At 38.4% G+C, this 11,051-nt stretch overlaps 2 protein-coding genes across 2 annotated transcripts; one reads left to right on the forward strand and one right to left on the reverse strand.

The window, feature by feature from the left end:
• Window positions 1–1,653: 1,653 nt before the first annotated feature.
• Window positions 1,654–3,755, reverse strand: LOC145890733 (uncharacterized). Its single transcript, XM_082981882.1, has 7 exons — window positions 3,626–3,755; window positions 3,332–3,562; window positions 3,160–3,264; window positions 2,931–3,042; window positions 2,487–2,533; window positions 2,049–2,224; window positions 1,654–1,764 (listed from the first exon to the last, which is right to left on the reverse strand). Exons 1-7 carry the CDS (start codon window positions 3,753–3,755, stop codon window positions 1,654–1,656), a joined length of 912 nt encoding a protein of 303 aa, XP_082838008.1.
• Window positions 3,756–6,130: 2,375 nt separating this feature from the next.
• On the forward strand, window positions 6,131–8,109 carry LOC145912317 (uncharacterized). The gene is made up of 4 exons (XM_082999743.1): window positions 6,131–6,295; window positions 6,809–6,958; window positions 7,201–7,325; window positions 7,702–8,109. Exons 1-4 carry the CDS (start codon window positions 6,149–6,151, stop codon window positions 7,928–7,930), a joined length of 651 nt encoding a protein of 216 aa, XP_082855869.1. The 5' UTR covers window positions 6,131–6,148; the 3' UTR covers window positions 7,931–8,109.
• Window positions 8,110–11,051: the final 2,942 nt, after the last annotated feature.

Here is an 11,051-nt window from a genome sequence, read left to right on the forward strand (position 1 = left end):
CCAACACCAAAAGCACCTGGCTAACATTACCAGCACCTGGCTAATGTAAGTGGCTGAGGTCAGGCAGAGTTAGACGAGATTCAGTGAAGGAAGCAAAGTTTTTCACCGGCATCAACACGGATGAAGTCGGGTTGGAGCTGCAATTTAAATGAATGATACATTGCGTCTGACAGGTGATTTATTACATTAAATCTAAAGCGTGGAGCAACTGCCGTACCGGAAGAACGTGTAGGAGCATTTACAAGGAAGCTTTATGTAACGTTAGACCAGGTGTTCCTGCGGAAAGCTTTGCATGTTTTGTTCTGAGTTTGTGAGTATGTTCAAAGCTTCCTCGGGTGGGGATATCAATGTGCCACGTTGCCTGGCAACTCTTTAACTTTTCCCAACAAAAAATTCCTTTCCAAAATAACGCCATTACATTTTCGACATTCAGACTATGTACAAATGATTAAAATTTGTATTTTACTTTCGAATTTAAAGACCAATATCTACTGCTGCAATATATATATACCAGACGGGCGGTAGATCTGTAACGCAGGTGTTCGCAGCGTCGAAATGCACGCTTACACATAGCGCACTTTATGATCCCGTTCAACGTGATTAGTCATAAATATACCTTCATTCTGTTTTTGGATTGCACCTGATTGGTTGTCGGCTTATGTTGTGTTTAGCGTTGCGTTTATCCAAGTTGTAAGTCCTGCATTGGTTGTAAAGGTTGAATCTATAAACACGAACAGCAGGAATTAAACCATTTACCGGTTTAAAAATGACAATCGTGTCGGTAATCTTGAACTATTTTCAGACAAATTCGTGCCCCCCTCCCCCCAAAAAAAGAAACGAATTAACCTCTTTACGTGTTATGGTTAACATGCTTTTTTATTATTAGGTACTGTAATGGAATTTTTCGTCATTAATATTTGCTGTAAACGTGTGTCCAATTGTTCTTTATTGTGTCACTAGCTGTCACGAGTTTCCGCTTGAGGTGATTGGCAAAGGCGGGAAATTGTTACGTCACAATGGCCCCCTATTAATTGTCGTTTGGGATTGTTATGTTTGTTTGCTCACATTTTCTCCTTAATAAAAGTCGGAAGCAACCCTGATGTTGTCGAGCATGCTAATGATAAAGAGAACATATTTGTGGTCATATGGTTTATTCTCCAGAGCACTGCATTCAAATACCACAGCATCTCTGTTAAAATGGTTTTATGACGTAATATAATTGGTGTATTTCCCTGAAACTTTTAGGAATGCAACAGTAATTCACATCGCGTCCGAAGTACATTAGGTTACGTTTAATGCTGCCGCAACGATGAATAGCAATACACAAAGATTTCGCCCGGTTATTCATGACAAAAAAATAAACCGGCGTAGACATCACAAAGCATTGAAGTGGTGCAAACATTCACTGCTATGGAGTTCGGACGCAAAACAGTGCTGGAAGAACACAGTTTATTGAAGCCATCATACATTTAAACAGTGCAAATAATGGCAAAGTAACAAGAGTATTAGGCATGGTACAATCGACATAAACCTATCATAAGATCAAGTAAATGAACAGTTTCATTGCAACAATGCGATTTCATACATAGAATTTATATCTAAAGTATGGATAGGTATTTTATAACACACTGAAAATCAATAGATTCATTGATTCTATTTCGGTTTTGTAACCTGGCTGTAAATTTGATCGACAGGAGTTGGGTCAGCAGCAAGGGTGATTGAAACGTTGCTTGCAAAGGCGTACGTATCTGAATCGTCAATTTCCTGCAATACATTTTCCCTCTGTTACTTCGCTAAAATGAGTTGGAGTTTATTCAAATTAGCGTCCCAATAGAAATTGTTCATCAGGTCATATCTCCTCAAAGATTTGTCACATGTTCTTTATGGCATCATAAACAACACCACATGCGCAACAGACGCTAGAATGAAGTCAATGTTGGTTTCAACAATGTAAAGATTAAATAGAATAACTTTGCATAGAATGGCTTGCACGCAACGTCGTATTTACGTGAAAATCCTTCACAAATGCAAATTCTTTTTTCACAAACCTTTCCACCCTTTTCTACACCGATTCCATCGGTCTGAACTTGGTTGTTTTGAAAGTCATAAACACTGTGGCAAGGTGGCTCTATGTCCTCATAATCACCGTCGCCCTGGTTGGAGTTGACGTAAGTTACTGCAGAATCGTGACGTGTTTTCGTTGGTTTGTCCACTGGGTCTTCGACTGTGAGAAGAATGCATAATATTGAAATGATGATATTTAGTTGTTGGGATGAAGTACAAATGCATTTAACAGGCTTATAAATAAAAATATAGCGATATTAAAATCACTAACAAACAAATTTTTGCTGCTGATAAAAATTGTTATTACTGATATCGATCGTCGTGATGAAGCATACAAGCATTACCAGAAGACCTTAACTGCCGTGGCATGTTAAATGTTTAGCTGTAATACTTCCTGAATGTGATTGTATATAGTCACTCACCCGTTGTAGGGTTGTCCACTCCTGTCAATTGCATCGACATTTCAGCCCTAATATAAATAGTTTAGTTGAGAAAAGCACGCAGTCGGACATTTTGTTTAAATCAATGATCCCCAACCTTTTAAGGTAAAACAATTTCGACGCATACCAACTAGCATAGCGTTACAAAGTAACATAGGAGATAAAGAATCGAACATTTTGGGACAATTACGATTTTTTAAATTCGAACTATATCCGCAAATTACGGAAACTTGCTCGTGTACCACCTAGAATGCCGTCGCGTACCACTAGTGTTACGCGTACCACCGGTTGGGAAACACTGGGTTAAATATATCGCGTTCGGTACTAACATTAGATAAATAACTGACAATCGTTGATACAAAAAGCCTACCTATGATATTTGCCACACAAGCAAAACACAGTTACAGGAAAACCAGACAAAATTACCTTTTTCTTTTGCATTTTTGTGACATCATGCAGAAAACGACAATGCAGACAATTATGGCTATTATGACGATGACACCAATAACGGTACCACCAATAATTGAAGGATTTACGGCTGAAGTAGAAAACAGTTATTTAAAGTGCTGTAAAATTTAAAATTTTTCTTTTAAATTAAAAAAATTAATTTCTTATTCTGTCACACATTGTGAATGTTTAAAACATTAGCGAACACCTGCTGGTTTATTGTTGGTGTGTGGTGTGGTTTGCGTGGACATGGTCAAAGTTGTTTGAATGGAGTTACTGCTTGTAGCATATGTTGCCTGAGAATGTGTTGTAACTGAACATGAACACTTGTTTAAAGGAGATATACAGTACTGCACTAACACTCCTAATCGTATGCCTACCTGGTATCGTTCTTTCGCAAATGTATCTAAATGTCCGTGAGCAGGCAACATCCCACCATCCTTCTATTAAATCAGAATACCAAGTGACATAATCCTGATTTCCATAAATATTGTTTGGTTGATCAGGATCCCATTTAGCGTATGTTACAATAGTCCCATCCGTCCACCGAAATTTATCTGTTCCTGGAACTCTTGTTGCACCAATGTAGAAGTCCAAATCGTCCAGGGTCTCTGTAAACACAAAACAAAATGGCTGTAAAGAATATTAGTACAGTTTGGCGCAATACTAATTACCCAGAAAACTTGATATAATTCCATCCAGGAATTGAGAAATTTCCTTTGTTTTCATATTTGCCAGATGTGCGTTTTGTTGATTGCAATCTGATACAGCTTCCTCGTGTGATTTAGCGTTCAACCGAAACATATATTCGCTTCCATTGAAGGAATGCCAGGTTTGCGAGACAACGAAAGGCAAGAATGCAATGCGCAAAAGAATCGAAGAAATCTTCATATTTCAGTAAAGCACATCTGATGGTTACAGTGCTAACAATGTCTGTGATGATGAAGTTCATATGCTCACTACTAGTTCACTACTATAGCTGTCGATAAATTTAATTATACTATGCAATTTTTACCAAGGAACAGACATAGTTTGCCCTGACCCAAACTTGTTACTAGCACTGAACGAACCGCAAGATTCATGAACACGGAAGTTGGGCCTGAGATCTGAAAGGAAGTTTCAAAAATTGACGTCACGAATGTCTTTTGTTACATCCAATATTTTAACAGACGCCTGCACAGACACAGAATAATGAGTGTGTTTATTCGTGTAAAGGGAGAGTAACCGCACAAGGTAAGAATTCATTTCTGCCAGACATTACGATATAACAACAACGACTTGAATGCAATCCTGAAGTGCGCACAATTATACTGAATTTCTCTATGGACAACGTCTTTATACTTTAAGCGCATATTTTATTGTCGGTAACTTAAAGTGCTGCCTACAATCCATTAATGACGATGAAGCTAACAAGTCAAACGATCACTGGAACGAGCGTTGATATTGAATGGAGATTTACAGCTAAAAGCAAAACGAATGTTTACTCTATTGCAACTTGGCGTTTTTTTTTGTATCATACAGTGCTATAACATCAATCTCATAGTACCGTTGTAGTAATCTATTACTACTAATACATAGTCCCCTCAAGACAATGCACCCAAAAAATCAGCCGCCAAGTCTTGGCATAACTGTTAGACCCCCCCCCAAAAAAGAAAAACGACTCACTTTTCAATCTTTTCAACATCAGGGTCTATTCCCACCAGGCAATACCCTGTTTCCCAACCGGTGGTACGTTTACCACTAGTGATATGCGACCGCATTTCAGGTGGTACGCGAGCACCTTTCCGTAATTATCTTAGCTCTCACTTGGTGGAACGTGCGTTCAGCGCATTCACCACTCTTTTAAATGGAAAAAGAAATCGTCTTGATATCGACAATTGAGGAGACTTGCGATTGTTTTTGTCCGACATGAAACCTGATATTGAGAAATTGGTGTCATTGCACTAATTTACAAGCAACAATTAAACTCGTTGTGTTTTTGTCTGTTCTGTTGGGCGTTGTTAAATGACTAAGGTGTTTGGGGTGCGGTACTGAAAAAAAGTTTGATAAACACTGTCTAACGCACCGATGCAAGGGTAAAGGCCCGTTTACACTACAGACGATTCCGTGTTTGTTTTATTGTGCGCGTGTGCTGAGTTGTGCTGGGATTGGATGTGCCGGTCTGTGCTAGGATGTGCTCGCTTTTGCTCGACGAGCATAAATTCGGGCACAGTTGGGCACATTTCGGCACACATTGATGCTAAAGTGCAGCGCGACTGCCTAAACATGTAGGACATATATTATTTTAGTGGTGGTTGTGTGATTTGACCGCGTTTGACATGTGAGCGATTGTTTTGAGCGTATGAAATGGTGCCGTAGCTGCATTACAAAGCGGTATGTGGAATGGCGTCTCAGCGGGATGCTGCTGTGGAAAACCATTGTCCTGGTTCAATTATACCATCTTTGTTTTCATAATGTGTAATGTTTGGTTCAATAAACTGTAGTGTTACCTTGCGTCGTAAAAAATTATGTAAAACAGTACATGTCTTAACTATGTAAAACAGTACATGCCCCTTTGTTCATAAATATCTACAGCCAGTAGAAACAACTTCAATTTGTACTTATAATATCGCTGGCGAGGCAGAGAAACGCAAGGCAAGAGTGACATCCCTAAAAAATTATCAACGTAACTTGTCACTTGCACTTGTCGTGCTCGATTATTCCAGTAGTGTAAACACCGTGTGTGCCAGACTGTGCTGTGCCGTGCCAAACTGTGTTCGTGTGTAAACGGGCCTTAACTCTACATAATGATTTACAAAAAAAACGCAACCGCCCCGACACATCTGTTATGTTCTGTTACCGTTACAGACAGGACAGAGGGCAGCAAAGTCAGCATTTGCTTTCAAATGTCCGCAACACCTATTTTCTAAGCCATGCGTGACCTCGTGGTGACGACACAATCTCTGGATGAGTGCAAAGTCAGCGACCGAATCGAGACAGAAAAAGGGAATTTCGAGTGTTTGAGCGCGCATCACTTAGTAACAAGAATGTGTACCCAGAAAAACGACCGATGCGAAAAGTACTAACGATTGCAAAACTACAGGTGCAGTTTGCTGGAAACGTATGAGTAGCAGGTTTAGGCCCAAAGCAGAACTGATATGGTTTGATTTAAACTATGCTTTCGAAGGTTAAGAAATTGATATACTAATGATAGCATTATGCATGAATCCATTCGAGTGTTGACGACAAGGGATGAGGCAGATATACGGAAATTACTGTTGGTGTATTTGGATGAAGAACCAACTTCGAAATGCGTCGGTTTGTCATCCCAAGAAAAAGAAATATTCGTTAAATTAAACTTAAAGGTAAAATGTTCTCTTATGCTTCATATGATATACTTCGAGGTATAAGGAATATTGGTGGTTTCATTACACTAGTGCTTGTCGTGGTTTTGTGTTTGTAACGGTATTGGAGTTACAGTCGGGACAAACGACAAATCGTTGTTCTAATAGTGTATGCTTGCAAGCAGTATAACAGCTTAGAGCATGGGTGGATAGTAAGGAACTGGTTTAAAATAGCTTGCGGTGTGATTATGACCTACAATATATTTCCTAGTGTGGTTGTAAATCGTACGTTGGTTTACTGTTGATCAACAAAGTCATTTTTTAAAAACGTATCAGACCTCAAAAAACGTTTATACAAACGTTTAGCGATGGATAGTGAACAACCAATATAGCACGTATGACTGTTCAAGCTGTGCACCAGAGATTAGGGCCACGGTAACTTGTGTTGAGACGAAGCGTTACCATCCCAACTACCGCGAAAATGTTTGATAATTAGACAACTTTATCTTCACCACGTGCGCATTTTTGTTGCAGAAAGTTGTTCCGCAAGGATTTTCACTGGGTGTGTTCAGTGCCCACTCAGATGAGCTGTGTGCATGTTCTTTGGTTTCAGACAGGATCTACGACACGGATGCTGACAATAAATTTAATGAAAACACTCCAGGACTGAATAAATTAGTCAAGGTGAACCAGATCTCATCGAAAATAAAGATTTCTGAAAGCAATCCATCATTTTATATGCGCAAAAGAGCTATAATAGTCAATGAGAGCTGCAGACAGATGTACACACTGTTTCGACCTGTAAGGTCTCATCAGTGCAGCTGGTGACCGTGCACATGCTAGCTGTTAGACTAGCAACCACACAGATTTCCACTTTGTATAGTACCATCAATGTTTGATAAACATGACACTTACGTTCTTTTCAGTTTGATGATTTTATGTTGGGGGAAGCGCCACAATTAGTTCAGAATCAACGATATTTTCATCTGGAAGCGATTGTAGTTCTTCCCAAATATCAGAGATTAGGATTTGCCACCGTACTTACGCAAAGGTATCTTTCAACACAATGTGTTGCTCGGTAATTGTTTTTGGTTGTGGTCTAATTTTGGAAGATACTTACATTTCTTTGGACTTTGAGTGACTTTATTAATATAATATGCTGTTTTGTTTCTTATCACATTTATCGTGCTTTACCTTTCTGCCACATAAGCAACATGATAACACAAAGTATGCTTGTAAAAATCGGTCATTTTGTGTTTTTGTATTTGGTCAAAAAATATCCATTGTTATCAAAGGTAAATACATGATTCAGTTATGCTTCACGTTACACTTGCTGGCAACGTAACAACGCTTTAATTTTTAGTAGCAACATCTTGTTGTTGATAGTTACAGTAAAGTAACATTTACCAGTAACTATCTTTTCATAGGAGCGAAGACATGGCCCTCAAAAACAATCACACGATACTGGTGTTAGTTGCAAACAGCGAGAAGTCACAACGATCGGTCAAAAAGTGCGGTTTTAAATTTTATAAGAAGGTCCTGTATAAGGATTATAAAGATCCAATGAGCGGTGAACAAACTTTCAGAAATATTCCACCACCACACACGGGCGCTGTTCTCTGCTATAAACAATTATCGGTGAAACAGAAAATGTGATTAATCGCAGAAGACCAATGAGAGTCGATCTACACCAATAATTTTAAATCTAAACGAAACTATCATCTCTTCAAATAAAATTGAATTTGAGGAGATGTGGTGATGGATGACATTCCATTTTGGCTACGGACTCCGAACTGTTCGAGCAAGTAAAATCTAATAATAGAGGAATATTCATTAACGAGAAAGTTTGATCCTTGGATCTGAACGGAGGTTTTAAAAATTGACGTCACTAATCACTTTCGTCACATTCAGTATTTTTATCATCTGTGTATAAAGTGTTGCTCATCTTTATGACATTAAATATTTAGTGTGTTTATGGTACGTATGAGTCAACGCAACAAAGGAAAGACGGACGTTCGTATTGTAAAATTCTTTAGGGCCTCAGAAAGTTCGCTAGCAATACAGAAGGACATCATCTCTATTGTTCACTCCATGGCACGCAAAAAATTTACATATTCATAATTCTTTGAAATTACAGTGAAGGTAAATCCAGTGTTGGCGTGTGTGGGAGTAACAAACGGTTAGAATGTATAACCCGTTTATTATCAACCATGCAAAAATGCCGTACAAAACAGAGTCAAATAAGTAATTTATACAACTTTTCTAGTTCAACATTCAATATGACAAAACCAAGAAGAAAAAGTTCACAAATCTGGAGAAATGGGTTTTGAGTAACTTCTTTCGTTAAAATTCATTTCTACGTATTCGCAATCTCCACTCGACTGTGAAGTTTCTGACGTATGGAATGCGTTGTTTACATATTCATGAAACTGTTGGTTTTCGTAGTGAGGTTCCTGATCCTGACTTGTTTTAACTCCAGCACCAGAGTCTTGCGTTCCTGTTAAATGAAGCGAATCACCAGCCCTAAAAAAACATTTTAATTGTTAGTATTGAAGAATTAATTGATATAATTCAAACAAAGCAATGCCTTCACCTTTTACGCTTTTGTGACATCACACAGTAAAAGATGAGACCGGTAAAAGCTATTATGACGATGACACCAAAAACGGAACCGATCACAATCAGCAGAGTGGCGTTGCTTTTGGGAGGTGGATTTGTGGCTAAAAAGATGTTCTTTGTTTGGAAAAATTAACTTCAATTATTAGTTATTTAATTAGATGCTTTACAATTAAGTGCAATATGTCGATTCTGAAAGATGGCTAGCAATAATGATTGACAATACCCAACAAACTATTTCACAAAAGGAAAGGCTGTATTTATATTGATTCAATTGTTTAACGGGTTCATAAAGTAATGAAACTGTCTCTGTATGCTTACAGTATGTAACCTTGTAATATATCCATAAGGAAGGTTAGCAACCACTTTCAACCAACTATGATTGCGTGTTAGCTTAGCGTCACTCATATTAACACTTTATTTTTCACTTACACAGCGTAAAGTTTGCCGAAGCACTCGTTTCCATTGACGCAAGGCTGGAGTGAGCACAGTACAGAAATAGGCAGCGAATAATTAATAAATTGTGCTCCATGTTAAACTAATAAAAAGCTGAAAACGACAGAAAAATCTCAACATTTGTGACAAACAAAACAGTAACCTTCACAAAAACAGTGAAAATGTTTACGCACCATCAATTTCGTTTACTGGCAGCTTCTCAATCAGGTTTATCTGATCTAGTAGAGCACTTGGCGACTAATACAAGTAAATGAAGTCATACAGTGCAATGGTTATAGAGGCACTGAAGGAAGCGAATTTAACACGAGCATATACGCGACAAGCAGTGGACGGAACCGGAATATGTGATATGTCACATCGGACAGATCATTCATTGCATTACATTAAGATGGTGGAACGACGTAGACGTTTGCCGCAAGTTGTGATGAAACTTTGCATGATTTCTTTCAAGTTAGACCGCAAATGAGGACAGATTCCGTCCTCAAAAAGCAAAATTTATCCGGCAAATCTTCGAATGTTGCATCCCCTACTCCTCAAGGGGCTGATAACTTTGAACGTCAGGTTTGCAACCAATGCGTTGCAGCCAACTTCAACAGATTCTGACTTGTCATGCAATAACATGGAAGACAAGGTAAACATTAAGCTACGCAAACCGTGTCTACCAGACACCACATTACACTACTTTCATACAATTTAATGATCCCCAAATTACGTAAACTTGTATTCAACTATATTCGTGTTATGTGTTACATAATATAAACGTTACCATCCCGTTTCCACCACTACTGCTCGTTTAGGCGGGTGAAAACGGTTTGGATATCTTCCTTCTTACACTAGCTGTCAAAAATTTCCGCTTTAGGGTGTCGGCAAAGGTTTGGAACAGTAGACGTCGCAAATGGACTCCCCATTAGTTCACTGTTTCCCAGCCGGTGGTAGGCAACCACAAAAGGTTGGGAATCACTGGGTTAGTTACATGTAGCGGTTTGTGGCGTACATTTGCTATGACAAATATCACAAAAAACGTAACTCGTGTTGAAATTAATATTCTTGTTTATTGACATCCATAAACACGTTTAGCCCAACAATAGAATGACGGGGCATAAATTGTAGGGTTTTATAAACCAACACGTAAATTTTTAGCAAAAGAGCAGTAAATTTTTCAAATATTAACTTAATTGACACCAGTTGTTTATCGGAAATTCATTTCCACATAGTCGTAATCTCCATTCGACTGTGAAGTTTCTGACGTATGAAATGCGTTGTTTACATATTCATGAAACTGCTGGTTTTCATAGTGAGGTGCTTCATCGTGACGAGATGATTCGTGATCACGTGGATATTGATTTGGCACCTCAACCGGCTCATCAGGTAGGTGGTTGAGTCGTATGATAGAAAACAAAATCAAGCAAAAACCTCCTGTACTGTGTATATAAGAGAAGGGGTATTTCAACGTATATATTAAGATAAATACCAACCGTCAACATTTCTTTCATCCGAAAGTCCCATCAAACCTTCAGTTCTAAAAGATTCAACATACGATATAAGTTATGTCAGTGGTTCTTAATTTTTTTGAGTTACAATTATTTTAGTATATGTCCATAAAACCACGCCAGTTTGCCTGGTGTAACCAATAGATATTCAGGTGAAGGGTGCTAATTAATATTTGTACACACGTCTCGTTTTTCGTCAAGTAAACCGCTCCATA

Source organism: Ascidia mentula, chromosome 1 (genome assembly GCF_947561715.1).
Source record: "Ascidia mentula chromosome 1, kaAscMent1.1, whole genome shotgun sequence".
Classification (NCBI taxonomy): Eukaryota; Metazoa; Chordata; class Ascidiacea; order Phlebobranchia; family Ascidiidae; genus Ascidia; species Ascidia mentula.